Genomic DNA, 23387 nt, shown 5'->3' with positions numbered 1-23387 from the left:
TTTTGCCATGCCTCTAGGTAGGTCCCTCCGTTGGCCCCTGGGACTGTTCTTTGCCCTGGAGTTGATAGCTGCTGATTCTGCCTGCCCAGGTCCCTGTCCCTGGGTGGCACAAATTGTTTGCATTCAAACTGTTGTTGTAGTTAGGTGCCATTAAGTTGATTCTGACTCACAGCAACCCCATTTGACAGAGCAGAACTGCCCCATAGGGTTTCCTAGGCTGTAATCTTTATGGGAGCAGATAACCAGGTCTTCTGCAGAGCAGCTGGTGGGTTCGAACCGCCAACCTTTCAGTTAGCAGCTGAGTGCTTAACCGTTGCTCAACCAAGGCTCCTAAGGACAGGGCAAGGGGATTATTTAGACAGGGTGGTCAGAGAAGGCCTCTCCGAAGGGCTGTGAATTGAGCAAATACATGAAGTAAGAAAGTGAAGCATGTAGAGATCTTGTTGTTGGGTGCCACTGAGTCAATTCCAAGTCACAGCAACCCCATGTGGCAAAGTAGAACTGCTACATTCTAGGGTTTTCAAGTCTGTGACCTTTCAGAAGCACATCTCAGGCCTGTTTTCCAAGGCACCTCTGGGTGGATTCGTACCACCAATATTTTGGCTAGTAGTAGAGCCCTTAACTGTTTGCGCCACTGTGGGGACTCCTTTTGGCTATTCTGGTGTCTACTGGCATCATGTTTCACTTTACATCTCCTTGATGTGTAATAAAGGAGCCCTAGTGGTGCAATGGTTAAGCACTTGGCTGCTAACCAAAGGGTTGGCAGATTGAACCCAACAGCCACTCTGTGCTCTGCGGGAGAACAACGTGGCAGTAGAACCCTATGGGGCAGTTCTACTTTGTCTTATAGGGTTGCTATGAGGTGGAACTGACTCATCAGCAACGGGTTTTATTGGCTGGATGTGTAATGGTGTTGAGCACATTTTTATTTACTTACTGGCCATTCAGGTCTTTTCTTGTGAAGTACCTAGTCAAGTCTTTCCCTCTTTTTATTGGTTCATTTGTTACTGCCTTCAAGGAGTCTTTTTTTCTATGTGAGTTCTTTGTCAGGAGTATGTAGAGTGAATATCTTCTCCCAGTCTCTTTCTTGCCTTTTCACTATTTTAGTGGTGCAATGACATCAGTTGATGAGCAGAACTCTGTAATTTTGATGAAGCCCAATTTCTTAACTTTTCTTTTTATGTTTAGTCTCTTTTGTGTACTAGGAAATCTTTGTTTAACCCGAAGTTACCAAGATAATCTCCTGTGTTTTCCTCTAAAAGTTCAATAGTCTTCTTCTAAATTCATTGCACCCACAGATGTTCCTCTTGTAAGAATTCACAACAGCAACACTAATGGTAATGGCCATAAAACGACAATAGCTGATATTTATTGAGCTTACACAATGTTCCAGACACACTTTCAAAGAGTTTACACGTACCAGACTCATTCACTCATCACAACAGCAATCTTTGTTAAGCGTAATTATCCTCATTTTACAAATAATGCACAGCGGTAAAAAGTAGTTTGTTCAGTGTCTCACAGAGAGTAAAGAGGTGGGGATTGTAGTGTTGACAGGTAGGATACGGACCATGACTAAAGGCGTTCCCACATGCATTACATTAGCAGGGTGATCCTCTAGAATGAATCAGCTGAAATTCAACAAGGATTGAATGTACTGGAAGGCTTCTATGCATTTATTAAACTAACCTATCCAGTGAAAAATCATGTGATCATGTGATCATGAAGGAAAATGTGATTTCTCCATTCTCCAAATCTGCCTCTAGTATGACTACGCTGATGCTCTGTAAACAGGAGAGTGACCAGTGAAGGCTTTCTTATGTTAAATTATATCATGAATTTTCCTCGTATCGAGGAAGGCATGACGGTTGTGTAGAAGTGTTCTGACACTCTTGTTATGCACAATGTTTTTCACCGGTATGAATTTTCTGATGTTCTCTAAGTTGGATTACATTACTGAATGCTTTCCCACATTCCTTACATTCATCGGGTTTCTCACCAGTATGAATTTTCTGATGCTGTGTCAGCTGATGGCGATGACCAAAGGCCTTCTCACATTCGTTACATTTATAGGGTTTCTTACCTGTATGGATTCTCTCGTGTTTAACAAGGCTTGACCCATAAATAAAGGCCTTCCCACATTCCTTACATTTATAAGGCGTTTCACCAGTATGGATTCTCTCATGCTGAGTAAGGTGATAGCCACAGTTAAAGCCCTTCCCACACTCTGTACACTTATATGGTTTCTCACCTGTATGGATTCTCTCATGTTTGACAAGGCTTGAACCCCAACGAAAGGCCTTGCCACATTCCTTACACTCATGAGGTTTTTCACCAGTATGAATTTTCTGATGTTGAGTAAGATAATTTATGTGTTTAAAAAGCCTTGCCACATTCTTGGCATTCAAAGGGCTTTTCACCAGTATGAATTCTTTTATGTTGAACAAGGCTTGAACCACAAATAAAGGCCTTCCCACAATCTTTACATTCATAAGGTTTCTCACCACTATGAATTCTCTTGTGTTGAACGAGTTTATACACACGGCTAAAGGTCTTGCCACAGTCTTTACATTCATAGTCTTTCTCACCAGTGTGAAATCTCTGATGTTGAGTGAGTTCATCGCCACGCCTAAAAGCTTTCCCACAGTCTTTACATTCATAGGGCTTCTCACCGGTGTGAATTCTCCTATGAATCACAAGGCTTGAGCCCCACCGAAAGGCCTTCCCACAATCCTTACATTCATAAGGTTTCTCACCAGTATGGATTTTCTGATGCTGAGTAAGTTGATTGCCCCAACGAAAGGCCTTCTTACAGTCCTTACATTCATAAGGTTTCTCACCAGTGTGAATTTTTTGATGTTGAGCAAGTTGATAGCCACGACTAAAGGCCTTCCCACAGTCCTTACACTCAAAGGAATTCTCTCTATTATGAGGTTTCTGAGGTGGTCTACCAGAGGTACTTTCTCTACAAGTAGGTGTTTTTTCACAGTTGATTATCATTTGATGGATATATCTCTCTTGATGGCCTGGTGATGCCTCAAACTCACCTGTACACTTCCAGTCAAGGCCAGTGGATTTACTTTTTCGATGTGCGTTCCATTGGGAAAAACTTATTTCATAAATGTTCTTTTCTGTAGGTAAACTCTCCGTCTCATAGGTTGATACCAAATCTGGAAAGAAATAATGTATTTTGTCTCCTTTCAAGGAAAACCACCACCTCCACTACCACCACCACAACAAAAAAAGAACAAAACCTAGATACAAACAACTTCTCTAGCAGAAATAAAAATTCTCTAGTAGAGTAAATATGAATCATCTAGGGATCTTGTGAAAATACAGATTCTACTTCTGGCACCACAATACTTAATGAGAAAGCATTGGAAGCATTTCTGTTAAAGTCAAACAAGAAGATCATAGTATTATCCGTATGACTTCCTATTACAGTTGTTCTTAGGTGCCATCAAGTCAATTTCAACTCATGCCAACCACATGTGACAGAACAGAACTGCCCCATGGGGTTTTCTAGACTGTAATATTTACAGAGGCAGATTGCCAGGTCTGTCTCCAGCAGAGCCTTTGGATGGGTTTGGCACAGTCAGTTAGTGCTAATCACTTAAATGTTTATACCACCAGGGCTGTTTTTACTTCCTATTAGCTGACACAATTAAGCAAAAGAAAGCAGAAGCGTAAACCTCAAAAATACAGTTGAAAAATAAGCACAATTTGGAGATGATATGATGACAAACCTGAAAAACTCAAAAACAAAATACAGAATTATTGCAAAAAATATGAATATACAGTTGGGTAGTTGTATATAAAATTAATATTCTGAAATTTATATATGTATGTATAGCTAACATAATGAAAAGTTATTCTGGATTAAAAAGACCAACACTCAAACACATCAAAAAAGACAATATGTAGTATTATACTTAATAAGAAATGTGAAAGGCCTATGATGACAAGTTTGAATAATTTGTGCATCAATAAGGACACTAACTGCAATGGAAAGAAAAAACATCAAACATATTTAAATCCATGAGTTCATGATGACCAACTCTGGAACATTCTAGGAAAAAAAAACAGTTGCCGTTGAGTTGATTCCAACTCAGGGGTATCAGAGTAGAACGTGCTCCACTGGGTTTTCAATGGCTGATTTTTTTCAGAAGTAGCTCACCAGGCCTTTTTTCTGAGGTGCCTAGGGGTGGACTCTAACCTCTAACCTTTCAGTTAGCAGCTGAACATGTTAACTGCATGCTAGGAAATTAACCCTTAATTATTAAAACTGATAATTAAAGAGAAAAAAGATTTTTCTTTCTTTTTCAATTTTATTTATTTCGTTGTTGTTGAGAATATACACAGCAAAACATCAATTCAACAGTTTCTACATGTACAACTCAGCGATGTTGATTACATTCTTCAAGTATTATTCAATCATTCTCACACTCATTTTGTGAGTTATTCCTCCCTCATTAACATAAACTCACTGCCCCTTAAAGTTCCTATTTAATCTTTCAAGTTGCTGTTGTCAATTTGATCCCATAAGGATCTCAAAAGAGCACAATGCTCAAGGCAGACATTTTTTACTAGTCAAATTAAACTACTGTTTGGTTTTAAGAAGACATCAGGGGATCTTTTTGGTTTAAGATTTAAAATTATCTCAGGGCAATAGTTTCAGGGGTTCATCTAGCCTCCATGGCACCAGAAAGTCTAGAGTCCATAAGAATTTGAAATCTGGTACTGCATTTTCCCCCTTTTGATCAGGATTCTAGTTTTATCTTTCTTATCAAATATAAACAGTGCCAATGCAGGAACAAACTAGTAATGAGGCAAAGTTTATCTTTAATGAATGATTATGGTCAATACATGAAGAAGCAATGACAGAATTAGAATATCACCATTTTGAACCCCGAACTAAATACTGAATCTTGGCACTCAGTATCAGTGATTGTTAACATCATAAGTGATAGATATTAGGTGTCTTGTGATGGGAGAACGTAACGGATGGAAGGATAGGAATCCTTACTGCTAAAAAACAAAGGAAAAATCAAAAAAGCACCCGAATCCAGGATAACAGCCAACTTTCAGGAACTACCCAGGACAGAGTGTCACATTATTTACATCTTTCCTACTCAAGGTGTGGTCCACAGACCAGCAGCAGCAGCAACACATGAACTAGGGGTGAAATACGAAAAGATAAAACAGGGTGAGAAGCAAATGGGGTAGAGATAAAGTTCATGGTAAGACCATTAGTTCTTCCCTGAGGCCTTGGACTTTTTTTTTTGTAAATAATATTTTATTGTGTTTTTGGTGAAGGTTTACACAGCAGTTTAGGTTCCCATTCAACAATTTCTACATAAGCTGTTCAGTGACATTGGTTACATTCTTCACAATGCGTTACTAGTCTCATTATTTCCATTATGGTTGTTCCATTTTCATTAATCTAGTTTCCTTGCCCCTTACATTCTCATCTTTATTTTAAAGGAATTGTTGACCATTTGGCCACATATAGGTGATTTTTTAAAGGAGCACAGTATTTACGGGTGATATTCATTACTTTATTTTGAGACAATCTGTTATTTAGCTACAAGGCGACCTTGGGTTAGTTTAGTTCAAGGTTTGAAAAGTTATCTCAGGGCAATAGTCTCGAGGAGTCCTCCAGTCTCAAACAGTCCAATAGGTTTGGGGTTTTTTTTGAAATTTGAGGTTCTATACCACATTTTTCTCCCATTCTATCAGAGTTCATCTATTGTGGCCCTGGTTAGAACAGTCAGTGGTGGTAGCCAGACACCATCTAGTTCTTCTGGTCTCAGTGGCCTTAGACCTTTAAAGGGCACTTCCCAAACACCTTAGGGATGCACCAGCTCCCCTCCCAGCTGGGCTGATTACTGTAATGCCCACTGGCCCTTGCCTGATTAGCTTTCACTTCCTCTGTAGTCTTTTCTTGTCCTTTCTCTCCCAGCCATAAAGGCTCTCTCCTTGGCTTCCATAAGATAATCAAATCTGGCTGAGAAAGGAAATGCCCTGCTTTCAAGAAATAACACATGATGTAGAAAGTAAATTTTAAAATTATAGGCATACTTTTAAAAATCTTTATTTTGTTGTTGAGAATATACACAGCAAAACATGCACCAATTCAACAGTTTCTAAATGTACAATTCAGTGACATCAATTACATTCTTCAAGTTGTGCAGCCATTCTCACTCTCCTTTTCTGAGTTGTTCCTCTCCCATTAACATAAACTCACTGTCCCCTAAGCTTCCCATCTAATCTTTTGAGTTACTGCTGTCACTTTGATCCCATATATATAGTCCTTAGTAGAGCACAATGCTCAAGGCAGACACTCTCTACTAGTTAAGCTAAACTATTGTTTGGTTTTAAGAAGACTCCAAAGAGTATTTTCTGGCTTAAGGTTTAAAGATTATGTCAGGGCAATAGTTTCAGGGACCGCAAAAATTTTTTGATTGAGCCCAACTCAAATTTTGAGGAGTCCCCAGTGGTGCCAGCAGTTAAGCGCTTGACTACCAGCCGAAGCGTTGGTGGTTCAAACCACTCAGAGGTGCCTTGGAAAAAAGGACTGGAGATCTGCTTCTGAAAGGCCAGAGCCTTAAAAACCCTATGGAGCAGTTCTACTCTGCACACATGGTGTCACCATGAGTCAGAATCAACTGATGGCAACTAACACCACCACATATGTTATTCGTGCAGGAACTCACCAAGGGAGACCAGGTTGCTGTAGTTCTCCAACATCACATCCCAGTACAGATCTCTCTGAGCAGTGTCCAGGCATGCCCACTCCTCCTGAGAGAAGTCTATGGCCACATCTGCAAACGTCACCAAACCCTGAAAACACACACCCATACAGTAGTGAGGAGGTGAAAGGTACGTTTCGAGATGATGCAAAGGGGAGGAAGGGCTAACCTGTGGGCAAGAGTGAATAAACAGTAGACAGAGATCTGTAATGTGGGTGAGAGCAGTCAGGACATGCGACTGAGGCAGAACACCTACATGCTACCAAAGACCCCACCACCACCCGCCTGTCAGTTTGTCGTACTGTGGTGGTCTGTGTGTTGCTGTGATGCTGGAAGCTATGCGACCGGTATTTCAAATACCAGCAGGGTTACCCATGATGGAGAGGTTTCAGTGGGGCTTCCAGACTGAGAGACTAGGAAGAAAAGCCAGGCGATCTACTTCCAAAAGTTATCCTATGAAAACCTTATAGATCACAACAGAACATTGTCCAATTAGTGCTGGAAGATAAGACTCCTAGGTTGGAAGGATCTTGAAGATGGTGCAGAACTGGGCAACATTTTGTTTCTGTTATACATAATGTTGCTAGGAGTCAGGGCTGATTGGACTGCAACTAACAACAACAACGTTAAGAACCCTACTGCTGCAGAGACACCCACCTGTGCACTGTGGAATTCTTAATTATCCAAACATGTCAGGGAATAGATAAGATAATCCAACTTTTCTGCCTGTTTATAAGCACAGAGCCTGGTATGTGCCTCTCCCATAAATCCTCAGCAAGCGTGGATTCCTACAGCATCTTTTTCCCTTTAAGGGAAAAGAAAACAAATCCTGGGATTCTGTTTCCCAAATGTAATCTAAGATCTTTTATCTTAGAAAACAGAGTTTGCATGTTGGAATGTTTTCAAACCTCAACATCATCATGCCAGGTTACATTTTAAGCAGTCTTCCTGCGTAATGCCAAAAGCATTTTTTTGATTCCATTGTATGGATAAATCAGACTTAATTTTCTGTTACAGTTACACTTAGGTTAAACATTTAAGGTTTTCTCCAATTCTGGTTGTATCTGATCACATACTACTTCGGTACTAGATGGTTTTGTTACCCGTTAACATTCACCACCCCTGCCTTTTCTTTGTTACTGATTTAGAGGATAAAACAAAGTAAGATCAACAACAAAAACCCAAACCTGCTGCAGTTAAGTTGATTCCGACTCATAGTGATGCCGTGTGTTACAGAGTAGAACTGCTCCATAGGGTTTTCTTGGTTGTGACCTTTTTTTTTTAAGTTCCATTTTATTTTTTATTAAAAATGTTTCAACAAATAATTTTTGTGGAAAAGCATGCATTTTCCCATGCTGAAAATATATTTGTGTAGGTGCTTTCATTCAAAATATGTTTTTTATTCATTTAAAAAAATATTTTATTGTGTTTTTGTGAAGGGTTACGTAGCAGTTTAGGTTCCCATTCAACAATTTCTACACAAGCTGTTCAGTGCCATGGCTACATTCCTTTTTTTTTTTTTTAATTTTATTGTGCTTTAGGTGAACATTTACAGAGCAAATTAGTTTCTCATTCAAAAAGTTATACACAAATTGTTTTGTGCCATTGGTTGCAATCCCCACAACGTGTCAGTACTCGGCCCTTTCCACCCAGGTTTCCCGTGTCCATTCATTCACCCAGTTTTCCTCTCCCTTTCTGCCTTCCCGTCTTTGCTTTTGGGCAAGTGTTGCCCCTTTGGTCTGGTATACATGACTGAACTAAGTTATTGTTTGTTTTATAGGCCTGTCTTATCTTTGGCTGAAAGGTGGACTTCGGGAGTGACTTCAGTTCTGAGTTAGCAGGGTTTCTGGGGGCCACAGTCTCGGGGGTTTCTCCAGTCTCTGTCAGATCAGTAAGTCTGGTCTTTTTTTGCGAATTTGAATTTTGTTCTACATTTTTCTCTTGCTCTGTCCAGGACCCTCTATTATGATCCCTGTCAGAGCAGTCAGTGATGGTAGCCGAGCACCATCTAATTCTTCTGGGCTCAGGCAGGTGGAGGTTGTGGTTCATGTGGTCCATTAGTCCTCTGGATGAATATTTTACTTCTGTCTTTGGTTTTCTTCATTCTCCTTTGCCCTGGACGGGATGGGATCAATAGATGTATCTTAGAAAGCCACTCACAAGGTTTTAAGACCCCAGACGCTACTCACCAATGTAGGATGTAGAATATTTTCTTTATGAACTATGTTATGCCAATTGACCTAGATGCCCCCCAAGATCATGGTCCCCAGCCCTCAGCCCCAGTAACTCGGTCCCTCAAGGTGTTTGGATGTGTCTAGGAAGCGTCTACGACTTTGCCTTGGTCAAGTTGTGCTGACTTCTTCTATAATGTGTACTGTCTTTCTCTTCACCAAAGTTAATACTTGTCTACTATCTAGTTAATGATTTACCCTCCCCTCCCCCGTAACCATCAAAGATGATTCTTTCTGTGTAACATTGGCTATATTCTTCACGATGCATGAACATTCTCATTATTTCCATTCTGGTTGTTTTGATTTCCATTAATCTAGTTTCTCTGACCCGTTACATTCTGGATGTAGTCTTTAGGGAAGCAGATCACCAGGCCTTTCTTCCGTAGAGCTGCTGAGTGGGGTTGAACCACCAACTTTTAGGTTAGTAGCTGAGAGCTAACTGTTTGTGCCATCCAGAGGCCTTGATTTAGAGACCTTGATTTGTTGGTTGCTGTTGAGTTAGTTCTAACTAACCATAACCCATGTAAAACATAAGGAAACTGATTTAGAGGATACTGGTGTGAAATGAAAGAGCCCTAATGGTGCAGTGGTTAAGTGCTTGGCTGTCAACTTAAAGGTCTGCAGTTCAAACCCACCAGCCATTCCACAGCAGAAAGATGTGTCAGTCTGCTTTCATAAAGATTACAGCCTTAGAAACACTATGGAGCAGTTCTACTCTGTCCTGTGGGGCACGATGAGTCGGAATCGACTGGATGGTAATGGGTTTTTGGTTTTGGTATGAAATGATCCAGAGTGATGGAGAGTTTACCCAAGTTCAGCAGGTCTGTTCAACAATACAATTCACCTCTGAGTTTCCTTGGCAAGAGTACGATCTCCATGTCTTTAGGCCCTAATCACATTCCTGTCCAATTTTAAAAGCCTTATAAAGCTTCAGATCTCAGCACACACCATGACTGAGATCAATGAAAATGAACACTCCCTCTTACATACCTGGAAAACTAAAACAATGAATTTTTGTTTTCTCCTGTAGTCAAATGGGACCAACACCTCTAATTCATCAAACCAGAGACTTGACTCAAATTATTTCCCTGAAGAGACTTCATTCCTTCACTGATCCAATATTACTCGTGACAAAAAACTGATCACATAGGAGATAATGAATACTGTTTCGATGATTAACTGACCATTAGCCACAAAGGAGGCCATGGGACCTGTTATAGATTGAATTGTGTCCCCCTAAAATATGTGTTATAAATCCTAATCCCTATTTCTGTGATGTAGTCTCATTCGGGGATAGGGTTTTCTTTGTTATATTAATGAGGCAGTATTAAGGTTGGGTGTGTCTTAAATCAATCTCTTTTAAGACATAAAAGAGTAGATTAGGCACAGAAACAAGAAGCACAAATGGGGAAGATAGATGCCATGTAGAGATCACCAAGGAACAGAAACTGAAAAGACAAAAGGCCCTTTCCCCTAGAGCCAACAGAGAGAGAGAAAGCCTTCCCATAGAGCTGCTGCCCTGAATTCAGACTTCTAGCCTCCTAAACTGTGAGAAAATAAATTTTTGTTCTTTAAAACCACCCACTTGTGGTACTTCTGTTACAGCAGCACTAGGAAACCAAGACAGGACTATCTGGCCTTATCTTTCACTGAAACAGGAAGAACTGAGAAGTAATTAGATGGAGCTTGCTTAGGTAGGAGGCTTCGGGATAATGAATGAAAATATCCCCAGGACCTGAATATCACATTTCCAGAAGGAAAGAGAAATACATACTTACATGGGCCATAGTTTTAGAATTTAAGAACTGACCAGTCCTCTTTTGGTTTATTTTAGTGAAAACACACAGTCCAGAGAAGCCAGAGCTAGAGGGAGGAAAAAGAAGCATTAAAACCAGGTGCAGTAAACCAATGTTCACTGCAGCACTTTTATAATAGCCAAAAGGTAGAAACCACCGAAATGTCCATCCACAGATGAACAGATAAACAAAATGTGGTATATATATATACTATGGAATACTACTTAGTCATAAAGAGAAATAAAGTCCTGATGCATGCCACAATGTGGATGAAACTTGAGATATCATGTTGGGAAAATAAGTCAGTCACAAAAGGACAAATACTGTATGATCTCATATGAAATAAGCAAAAAACAAAAAAAACAAAAAAAAACCCTGTTGCCATCAAGTTTATTTGACTCATAGTGACCCCATGTGACAGAGTAGAACTGACCCATTCTGTTTTCTAGGCTATAATATTTATGGAGGCAGATTGCCAGGTCTTTCTCCCACAGAGCCACTGGGTAGGTTCAAACTACCAGTCTTTCAGTTAGCAGCTGAGCACTTAACCGTTGCACCACTAGGGCTTCTTAATTGTATGTATACCTTCATTTATTTTAAATTTATTAAGAGGCAGTTATACTTTCAAAAGACAGAAAAATTTTCTTTTTTAAAGTCTCCTCTTAAACATGCAGAAAAAGCTCAGAATACATTAACTTTGGATTATTTTACCAAGTAACTTTTCTGTTTCCTTTTAGTTTCCAATACCTAAACTAACTCTTTGATGTCTACATATGCCCACATATTTTGAAGCACTGATGGGAAAAATAGCTAAAATTCCCAAGTAATGCCTTACAGATACTTAGATTTTAAGAAACTCAAGTTGTGACAAGCTGTTTTCCTTTTTTTCTTATGCTAAAATACGTGTTTCTCAAACCAGCTGTCTCTATAATGCTAAGAAAACTTTCAGAGTCTGGTCTAAGAGTGAAATTCTTCTTAACAACATTAGTATAAAAGATTCTAACAAATTTAAGGAGGAAATGTTCCCTCCCCATCAGCAACTAGGGGGAGCGAGAGGGTACAGACATGGTTGTGATTCTATATCACAGTCTAGCTCACAGAGTCTACTCTGCGAAGACGCCAAATTGAGAACATTCCCAAGAGGCTAAATCTTAACTTCTACGTGATATGGAGATTTATGCGAACATTTTAAACTATTGCCATCTTACCCTTTTTTCATGTAACAGTTCTTGGAAACGTTGCTTGTCTAGTTGATATTTGTAAGACACCCAAGTTTCTGTGAAAGAAACATTAAAGTTCTAGAAAATTTAATCTAAAAGGCTGTCTTGATAATTTGTCATCCTGCTGAAAGGTTGGTGGTTCGAAACTACCAGCTGCTCCATGCGAGAAAAATGTGGCAGTCTGTTTCTGTAAAGATTACAGTCTTGAAAACCCTATCGGGCAGTTCTACTCTGTCCTACAGGGTCGCTATGAGTAGGAATTGACTTGACAGCAACGGGTTTTTAATATTTCTCTATTCCTATCATTACCATTGCTGTTGCGTTGATTCCGACTCATGGCAACCTCATATATTACAGAGTAGAACTGCTCCATTGGGTTTTTTTGTCTGTAATCTTTATGGAAGATCACCAGACCTTTCTTCTGTGGTACCTCTGGGAGGTTCAAACCACCAACCTTTGGGTTAGCAGTCAAGCCCAAACCGTCTGCACCACCTAGGGACCTTTTAACTTTCTGTTAAGGAGGACATTTTCAAGCCAAGGAAAGCAAATATTCTTAAGTCCTGTAAACACAAATGATTTAATGAACAAAGAGGAAACACCTTAACCTTGATTTTAAGATGCGTAACAATTAGTTCTTTTTTTTCAGGATGCTTCTTTTGGAAGGCCAGTTGGCCTGGGGGAAAGAAAAAGGTATAACGAGACATTATGGCCTTTCCGGAGCACAGACTACATTAGAAAATACTCTCCAGGACCACACTTGCCCCTATCTCATACCAAAACCAATCAGAAATAAGCGTGTACTGGGATCTGTCTAAGGAACCATGGCGGTGCAGTGGTTAAGTGTTCAGCTGCTAATCAAAAGGTCAGAGATTCGAATCCAACTGCTGCTCCACAGGAGAAAGATGTGGCAGTCTGCTTCCATAGAAAACATTACAGCCTTGGAAACCCTATGGGCAGTTCTACTCTGTCCTCTACGGTCACTATGTGTTGGAATCAACTTGATTGCAATGGGTTTGGTTTTTCGATTTTGGGATCTGTTTTGAGTATTTTAAAGATTCCTGGAAACTAGGCTCTAGGAACTAGTAACTAGGGTTCTGGAACATGTAGCTGCCCTCTCCCCCAGCTTACAATCAGGGACCTGATCTCCCCAAAGACAGAAACCTGGTCTCCAGGACTTTCCATCCTATCTTTCTGTAGCCTTTATTGAGCTCACTTCAGGCCCTAAAATTGTCATCCCATGAAAAGCCTCGTGGGTTGTTTTCACTATAGGACCTAGGCTCTGTCCCTTTGGGGCCATTGCTCTTTGGTAGCTAAAGGCAGAGGAAGCAGCAGAGAAACGTTCAGAACCACGGGTTATACTGTCACACACCACATTGCCATAGCAACCCATGCTTACTCAAAAGACCCTGCAAGGCAGCCAATTACCCACCCAGATAAAGATGGCGCTTTGCCTCCGTGATCTCCCTCCCCCGCACCAGTCACAACCTCATAGTCACAAGCATCATATGAGACACACCCTGGCCCTGTCACATCCATGGATGCTCATGTCCAAGGGACGCTGCCCGGTCCTGTCATACCCATAGAAGTACAAAGGCACATAGTTCATTGCCCCCATAGAGCAAACACGCAGTACTCCCACACAGCAGAGCCCAGGAGATGCAGCCCGTCTCTGTCCCCCGACAGGTCTGCACGAGCACGTATCTCAGTAATGGGGAAATGGCCCAGTCCCTCCCCTGCCCCCCACAAGCGCCAACATGCACATATCTCAGTAACGGGGACACAGCCAGACCCCGTCCCTTCTCCCACCTCCCCCCTCCAAAGGCGCCAACACGCACATACCTCAGTAACAGTGACATGGTCTGGCCCCGTCCCTCCCCCCTCCTCCCGCCATATGCGCCAACACGCACATATCTCAGTAATGGTGACACGGCTGGACCCCGTCCCTCCCCGCCCCCCGCCACAGGCGCCAACATGCACAAATCTCACTAATGTATCTCAGTAACGGGGACACTGCTGGGCCCCATCCCTCCCCCCTCCCCCTGCCATGCGCGTCAACACGCACATTATCTCAGTAAGGTGGAGACGGCCGGACCCCGTCCCTCCCCACCCCAGCCACAGGCGACAACACGCACATACCTCAGTAACGGGTACAAGGCGAGGCCCTGTCCCTCCCTCTTTCTCTCCTCCTCCCCCCTCCCCCCCGCAACAGGCGCCGACACGCACATATCTCAGTAACATATCCCAGTAACAGGAACACGGCTGGGCCCCGTCCCTCCCCCCTCCCCCGCCACACTTGTCAACACGCACATTATCTCAGTAACGGGGACACGGCCGGACCCCGTCTCTCCCCACCCCAGCCACAGACCACAACACGCACATATTGCAGTAACGGGAACACGGCTGGGCCTCGTCCCTCCCCCTCCCCTCGCCACACGCACCAACGCGCACATATGGAAGTAACGGGGACAAGGCTGGGCCCCGTCCCTCCCCCTCCCCCTGCCACACACGCTAACACGCACATATCTCAGTAACCGGAACACAGCTGGGCCTCGTCCCTCCCCCCCCCCCCCCGCCACACACGCTAATACGCACATATCTCAGTAATGGGGACACGGCTGGGCCCCGTCCCTCCCCCCTCCTCCTGCCACATGCGCCAACATGCACATATCTCAGTAATGGCGACACGGCCGGCCCCTGTCCTTCCCCCTTCCCCCTCCCCGTCACACACGCCAACACGCACATATCTTAGTAACCGAGACCCGGCCGGGACCCGTCCCTCCACCCTCCCCCGCCCCTCCTCACGCGCCAACACGCACATATCTCAGTAACGGGGACCCGGCCGGACCCCGTCCCCCTCCCCCCACACTACACGCTCCAACACGTACGTATCTTAGTAACGGGGACCCAGCCGGACCCTGTTCCCGCCCCGCGCCGCCACAGGCGCCAACATGCACATATCTCAGTAACAGGGACACGGCCGGGCCCCGTCCCTCCCTCCTCCCCCTGCCACACACGCCAACACGCACACATCTCAGTAACGGGGACCTGGCCGGACCCTGTCCCCCTCCCCCCACGCCACACGCTCCAACACGTACGTATCTTAGTAACGGGGACCCAGCCGGACCCTGTCCCCGCCCCGCCACAGGCGCCAACATGCACATATCTCAGTAACAGGGAGACGGCCAGGCCAAGTCCCTCCCTCCTCCCCTGCCACACGCGCCAACACGCACATATCTCAGTAACGGGGACCCAGCCGGACCCTGTCCCCGCGCCGCCACAGGCGCCAACACGCACATATCTCAGTAACATATCCCAGTAACAGGAACACGGCCGGGCCCCGTCTCTCCCCACCCCTCCCCCGCCACACACGCCAACACGCACATACCTCAGTAACGGGGACCTGGCCGGACCCTGTCCCCCTCCCCCCACGCCATACGCTCTAACATGTAAGTATCTTAGTAACGGGGACCTGGCCGGACCCTGTCCCCCCTCCCCCCACGCTCCAACACGTACGTATCTTAGTAACGGGGACACAGCTGGACCCTGTCCCCGCCCCGCCACAGGCGCCAACATGCACATATCTCAGTAACAGGGACACGGCCGGGCCCCGTCTCTCCCCACACCTCCCCCGCCACACGCGCCAACACGCACATATCTCAGTAACGGGGACATGGCCCGTCCCCCCGCAGGCGCTCACACGCACTGTCTCAGTAACAGAGACACGGCCCGTCCCCCCACGGGCACTCACACGCACTATCTCAATAACGGGGACACAGCCCGAACCCTTACAGGTGCTCATACGTACGTATCTTAGTAACGCGGACACGGCCGGTACCCCCACAAGCGCTCACACACAAAATCTCAATGACAGGGAGGCCGTACCCCTACAGGCGCTCACACGCACCACCTCAATAACGGGGACACAGACCGTACCCCCACGGGCGCTCATAAACACGTTATCTCAGTAACGGGGACACAGCCCGCCCCGTCGCGCGGTCTCTGTCACACACACAAATAAAGTGTCGTACTTCCCCCCTCGGCCACCCCCGCCGCCAAATGCCGACGCTGGGAAGCTGGGCGAGGCCAGGAGCGCCTCCCTCACTGTCACTCTTCGCTGGTTTCGCGAACAACTCACCGCTCGGGGGTCATCAGCCCCCGGGACGTCGGAAGGGGGCGCTGAGGTTGCGGGTAACTCGGAACGGTGTCCAGGGAAACCAAAGCACAGAGATGCTCCCAGCATGCAACTCGGCGCTCTCCTCCTGACGCCATTCTTCAGAGACCTCTGGGAAATGTAGTCCAGAACCGGAGACTCTAATGCGCTGGAAGGGCGGCCGTCCACATTTTCCCAGCGTGCAACTCGACGCAGTACTATTGGAGCCGTGCCTCAGGGACTTCTGGGAAATGTCCGCAATCCGGGATTCCTGACGCCTGGAAGCACGACTCCCCGCATGCAACTCGACCCGGCACTAATGGAGCCTTGCGTCAGAGACCTCTGGGAAATGTAGTTCAGGCCCCCGAGAATTCACAGAGCTGGCAGCGCGGCTCTCCACACTTTCCCAGGATCCAACTCGACGCGATACTAATGGAGCTGTGTCTCAGAGACTTCTGGGAAATGTAGTCCAGTGCGCAGGAATCCTTGGCGTTTAAGCGTGACCGACTGTTCAGGTGCTCCCAGGATGGAATAAAAGATGTCGCTAAAGAGCCTGTGACGTAGAAACTTCTGCGAAATGTGATCCAGAGCGGGGACTCCTCGGAGCTGGAAGTAAGGCCTTCAGAGCGCTGTCAGCATGCATCTCGCACCATTCTTAAAGAAGACATTCTCCCGGAGACTTAGGAGAAATATAGTTGAGTGTAAGAGAATTTGCAAATGCTGGCATCCCTGCAGGTCATTCAGATTTCGCCCAGCAAGAAATTCTGCTCACGTTTAAGGACAATGCCTACACAGACTTATGGAAAATGAAGTCCAGAGCAAGAGAAGCCCCAAAAGATGGGCTGTACCTATTGCTCCCAACATGTACTTTGGACCCCTTCATAAAGGAGATGTGTCGCTGGTGGGTTCTGGGAAATGTAGTCGAGAGTCAGAGAAATTCCAAAAGCTCTGAGCCTAGCCATTAAAATTTATCCCAGCATGCAACACGGCCCCGTTTCTGTAAGAGTTGTGCCCCAGACACTTCTGGGAAATAAGTCCAGAGCCAGAAAATCTTTAGAAAATGTGAGCCAGAGTCTTCAGATAGCTCCCAGCCTGCCACTGAGCCTGTCCGTACAAGATGACGACTTCATGCACAACGGAAGGAAACATGCAACCCACAGTCATCGGCTGCTGATCATACAGCTGTGAGCCATAGGATTTTCATTGGCTGATTTTTGGAAGTAGATCACCAGGCCTTACTTCCTAGTCTGTCTTAATCTGGAAGCTAGCTGAAAGCTGTTTAGCATCATAGTAACAAGCAAATCTCCAACTGGCAAGCCTCTACTGACAGACTGGTGGTGGCCGCGCAAGAGTTGCATTGGCCAGGGAATGGAACCTTGGTCTCCCGCATGGAAGGCGAGAATTCTGCCAGTTAACCACCAACGCCCCGCCTGCAAGCGCTGTGTGCTGAGATTTCTGGGGATTCCAGCCTGTGCTTAAGGGCGCAGGTGCGGAAGTAGAAGCCGTACCTTAAGGCATTTGGCAGGAAGTAGGTTTCTGTGGGTGAGGGGTGAGCTTTGTGAAGGCAAGACTTGGTGCTTTATTCCCTGATGCTATTCCAGCGCTTAGAACACTGCCTGGCATTTGAGTATGTGTGTATGTGTGTGATATTTTGGTTGTTGACAGCAATCTTGTAACTGGGACCTTGCCTGCAACTGTCTCTGTGTGGTTCTTGCTTGTGAGATTTTATTTCCTTGGGTATGAGATGCTTTGTGCTCAAAATCATCTACGATTGTTGGGAGGCAACAGTGGGTGGCTGTGAGTGAATTTGTGATTGTGTGTGGAATTATAAAGGAGCCTGGTGGAACTGAAGAGATGGGAAAGTGCCTGTGAGGTTCTGACCTTGACTATGATGTATTTAAGACTATATCTTTCTGTGAATTTGTAGGTGAGTGGTATTTCTACTATTTGTGTTTATTTTGATGCTTTTTTTGTGCATTTCATGGTGGTTATAAATGTGCACTGCGAGTGGATTTGTCACGTGCCTGCAAAACTGTGTACAAGAGTATGTATAGCTGAGGATGAGCGACTGCGATGGTCTTAAACTACTCTATCAAGTGTGCTTGTGGAACTATGACCCTGTGTATGATTGTGAACATAAGCCCAGTCTCATTTGAAATGAAGAGATTAATGCTCTTTCTTTTGGTAATATCAAATTTGTTTAAAAATTTAAATATACAGATCTTGAGTTTATCTGACAATAATGTGGACACTCCATATTGAATCAGATAATTATTTTTATGGAGAAGTGTGTGAATCAACATAACTTGTTTTCTAAAATAAGAAAGAATTCCAAAGTAAGTAATTTCCTTTGGTGAAATAGCAGCTCTTCTGCCTCTGTCATAGGTTGTAAGAAGTCAGTTTCCAGTTACTTATGCCATTAAGGGGACTGAGTGAGTAGCTACATTTGAAAAGCTTTGGGCTAAAGAAGTAACTTGGAGGCAGTAAGGTTTAGAGCCTACGTTTAGGAAGTCAGAGTCCCTGGATGCCACATAAGGTATCCTTTTTAATTCTCTGAACAAAATACCTTGACTCAGGAATGGCAAGGACCTGTTTAAGATTCTAAGTTAGTCCTTCAGAGGACTACTTGTCTTCTTAAAACTATAGGTAATTAATACATATTATTACGCACACTGTAAACAAATGCAAAACTTGGCTTCCACATTGTTGGGTGGACAGTCTGCCTCTATGTCTCCTATCCAGGCTGCCTAAGCAGACTGGACCCACAACATTTTCTGATAAGAGGCTAGAAATTGGGTCTCTCTTTCTCAGTTCCTTTTCCTTATCAGAGAAGCCTTCCTCCCTGTTCTGGGCACACAGTAACTTTCTCTATCTCTTGCTCACGTGCAGGCACCGTATGTCACCTTGCCGACTCCACTTCTATATCTGTTCCCAGTGGGGAGGGAACAGGGTCTCTCCTTCGACCACAACATGTGAATGGCATGCAAGGAGCATTTGTTCTGCACCAAGTGCAAGAGGGGACTCGCTGGGAGATTGGTGCCCACGAGTGAAGATGATCTAGCTCTGTCTCTTCTCTATGTGAATAAAGCACTGTCCCATGCACTGTTAGAACAGGTGGTTTGTGCCTTTTGTTGGCGATCCTGGACCCTGGTATGATCCTGGACCCTGGTATGATACACATCCTAGTAAGGATCTGGTTTCTGTGTTGCAATTTGTCCACTTTGAACATGTAAGTACTTTTTCTTTCCACTAGAATGGCAGTCAGTAAATAATGAGCAGTAAGTGTATATGGGAATTATAAGAGTTAATTTTCTAGATCAGTTCCAAGAAAAGTATCAGATGTTCATGATTGTTTTTGATTGTCTTGTTCTTTTTTCTCTAAAATGTCCTCTTTGATGTCATTACAAGTGGCTTATTCATAGTTAATGCTACTCGAATTCCTGATTTGTCATCAAACTCAAGAGCACTGCTTTCACCAGTATCACTGAAACCATTATCCTAATACCACTGATGTACAGGGGACACATTCTCCATTCACAAAATCAACACAAACTCGGTGCAACTGAGGCTGAAGGCATCCTGATGGTTGACCATTCAAGGCAGAGTGGCCTCTAACAGAATAGTAGGTTCATAGTTGGTTTCCTTGTTTTTCCTCAATGAACTTTGTACACATCTCTTTCCAGAATTTGTTCAGCTCCACTTAGGCTCAATACTATACAAAAATAACTGGTTGCTGTATCATGCTTCCTTTCCAGGTTACCAACAAAATGTCTTATTCCTCTAGATCTTCAGAATGAGCTCATATCAAACTCAAGTATACCAAAAACCAAACCTGTTGCTGTCGAATCGACTCACACAGTGACCCTATAGGGCAGAACTGCCCTGTAGGGTTTCCAAGGAGCAGCTGGTGGATTCAAACTGTTGACCTTTTGGTTATCAGCTGAGCTCTTAACCACTGTGCCAGCAGGGTGTCTCATCCCAAGTTGTAACCTGTAACTCCCCGAATAAACCACATACTTACAAGTAATGTCTGTGAATTCTGTGTGGCCATTCCAACAAATTAACGAACCCAGCACAGAAGGACAGAGTGCTGTGGGAGGGACAGCTAGTGTCAAGATTGGTAAAAAGGTTAGAGAGAGGAGGTATGTCTGACTACTACCTCATAGGTATCAGCCTTGGGCTGATGTTAATGGTAATTCTCCCCTTGTGAAGTTACAGGAGATAGGACACCCCCATCATGCCATTTTTACAATGTCTGTCTATCTGCGTTGCACACGCAGACAGGCTGTGCCTCAAACTCCCAAGAAGTTATAAGGCTGCTAGGAATGAGACACATACCCACTGACATCAACCATTTTATGGGTCCTACTTTCACCTGTGATCGAGCTGGACACACTAGATACTTAAACAGTGTTGGCAAAGTGAAAGCCATTATTATTATTTATAGAAAGCAAATAGTAAACAATAACAGATTTCCAAAGGGAAAATGCTTATCCTTCCCCAATTACCCATCTATTCTTAATGTCACTGGGCAAGTATATTGTGGTTCAGGTCAGATGCCGTGTTCATGTCACCACTGCCTCTGGCTACCTCCATGCTGCCCTAGGGTTCTGCTTTGCTGCTGGGCCTTGCCTCAATGGTGGGACGATCTCTGCACAGGATCTCCCAAGCCTCTGCTACTGGCTCCCACCACGCTACCTAAGCCTGAGGGGCTCTCTTGCCTCCATGCTACCTGGGCACCCACTGTCCAGGTGAAAAGATGTACAATCCCTTCACAGGGCATGCTGAGGCCTCTCTTGCCCCACACAGTGTTACAACTCTTTTAACTCCTGCCCAGAGGCATCCAGCTCTGCCCTGCTGTAGGAAGACTCCTGCACAGAATCCTCTGAGGCAACCCTGCACAGGGCACACTCAGGCCTCTGCCCTACATGGGCATGTGTTACAGCATTGTTAGCTTCGCTGGCAAACCTCTTGCCCAAGATGCTCACTCTTGCTCCGTGGGCCAGCAAGCCCACCACAGGTGTTCTGCTCTGTAGTCTGGCAAGCCCACCGCTGCTGTCTCTCGCCATCTTCAGTGTTCACTCTTTCTTCTGAGTCTAGGAGGTTCAGCACACGGGCCCCAGGTTCTTGGTCCAAAGGACATGCTCCACTCCAGATTCTTCTTCTTGATGGTAGTGGGGTCCTCCCTAACCTCTGTTGGATTAGCCTTTATAGAAGCAAATCCCTTGTCAATTTTAGGGCATGGTCCTCCCACCACGACCACAAACTGACCAATCCCCTTAGACCATAAATCACTCAATTTGCATAGTCCCAGCCGATCATTTTGTGGGAGTTACAACACCATGGCTAGAAAGTCCATATAAAAGTGATTCATTGCACCACACATGTAATGCAGCAACATCAGTATGTACAGGATTTTCTGGCATAGAAGAACTAAAATGGTACCTGGATTTGGTAAGAGTTTATCAGGCAATGTGTTGACTTATCCTTAAAGAGCATTTTAGTAATTCTCTACCTTCTTGTAATGCTGGATATTTTCATAGTGCTTGGTGACCAATTTTTCTGGCTAAGAATGGGATCCAGGAGGACGTGAGTACTGGAAGATATCAGAGGACAAATGAGTCCTAAAGAAGCATGAATTTAGGTGATGCTGAGGACAACCTGAGCCTATGTGCTCCCTATAATGCTATCCAATTTTCAGTTAGCAGTGAGGAAAGGGCTCACACCCTTAGAGCCTGCTCCTAGAAGTAGTGCACAATGCTGCTATGGAGGAAGTTGCAGCTTAGGTCTGGGCCTATGGTCTGCTTCACCCTTGTATATCACCAATCACCACAGCTCCTGCCATTATCCAAGAGGAGGCAGGCTGGTAAGTGTGAGGGGTACACAGAAGCCTACCTTTCAATGACTTCATAATCTTTAAGAAAAGCCAAATGCCTCTACTTTTCATTTAGGGTTCTTAATGACTTAACCTGTTTTGCATTCCAAACTAAGCTTTCAGTGTTTTCTTCCATCCCTTCTCACTGTATTCTACACTTGTTATCTGCCATCAAGTCCATTCTGACTCATGGAGACCCCATGTGCACAGAGTAGAACAGCTCCATAGGGTTTTCAAGGCTGTGACCTTTTGGAAGCAGATTGCCAGGCCTGTCTTCTGAGGTGCTCCTGGGTGGGTTTGAACCACAACCTTTCAGCCATTAGTCGAGTGCTTTAACCACTTGCACCACCCTGGGACTCCTATTCTACACTTACATCCAACTAATTACATTCCCAAAGTCACCTTATTCTCTCTTGCCTCCTTTGCACATGCTCTCTCCTCTGTCTGGAACTCTTCTGCCTCCCACTTACCCTTATGCAAAGCCTTCCAGTTTCCTCAAAACCTAGCACAGACCTCAACTGTACTGGACCTTTCAGTTTGTATCTGGTGCTTTGTCTAAGGAACTACAACCTCCTATTCACCACTCATAATAGGCTTTATTACATCCTGTAATTGTCTTTTGTCTGCAAATTATCCCCTTTCTCTTTGGGGTCCTCAATATATCTGTATCCTCTGGGGCATTTTCCATATCATGCAAATAAGTTCTAGTATCACCCTTCTTAACACTTAACCTCCCTTGATCTTACATCCCCCTCTGTTCTCTTTACAGCAAAATGTTTCAAACAAGATGCTCATACTCACTTGTTTTCAATTCCTCACCTCACGTTCACTCTTCAGTCATCTGCAGTTTGACTTCTGTTGGTACCACTTCACTGATACGCTTTAATGCATTACCAAGATCTACCATTTTGCGAAAAACAGTGGGCATTTCTCTTTATTCTAGTTATTTATCCTGCTTCCAACAGAGTCAACTTCCCTTAACCTGGAAACATTTGGCTTCTGGAAATCAATTTTTTTTTCTTTCTTCCCATAACATTGAATCCCTCCATCTTCATTTCCTTTGGAGGGTCCTCCTCCTCCTCCTCTTCCAAACTTCACGTTTTGGACAGCCTTGGGACTCAGTGTTAAACTCTTATAAAATTTCCATCAACACACTTTCTCTAGAAAAGGCAAATCTATAGAAACAAAGGAGCCCTGGTGGTGCAGTGGTTTCCTGGAGTTGTGGTGGAAGCAGCGATTAACTTCAAACGGTCATAAAGAGTTTTTTGGAGAGAGAAATGTTCTAAAACTGGACTGGGTGACAGTTACACAAACATAAATTTAAAAAAATCATCAGATAACCACTTACAGTGTGTGGATTATT

The 23387-nt window shown here is 44.4% G+C and overlaps 1 protein-coding gene across 1 annotated transcript; it reads right to left on the bottom strand.

The window, feature by feature from the left end:
• Window positions 1-666: 666 nt before the first annotated feature.
• On the bottom strand, window positions 667-16218 carry ZNF331 (zinc finger protein 331). Its single transcript, XM_012557145.2, is given in 5 exon segments — window positions 667-2366; window positions 2368-3170; window positions 6717-6843; window positions 10762-10846; window positions 16135-16218. Coding segments are annotated over 5 exon segments (1500 nt in total). The 5' UTR covers window positions 16149-16218; the 3' UTR covers window positions 667-1895.
• Window positions 16219-23387: the final 7169 nt, after the last annotated feature.

The sequence above is a fragment of the Trichechus manatus genome, unplaced genomic scaffold (genome assembly GCF_000243295.1).
Source record: "Trichechus manatus latirostris isolate Lorelei unplaced genomic scaffold, TriManLat1.0 scaffold00087, whole genome shotgun sequence".
In the NCBI taxonomy this organism is placed as follows: Eukaryota; Metazoa; Chordata; class Mammalia; order Sirenia; family Trichechidae; genus Trichechus; species Trichechus manatus.
The sequence above is the reverse complement of the archived record's forward strand: the minus strand, read 5'-3'. Positions and strand labels throughout refer to the sequence as shown.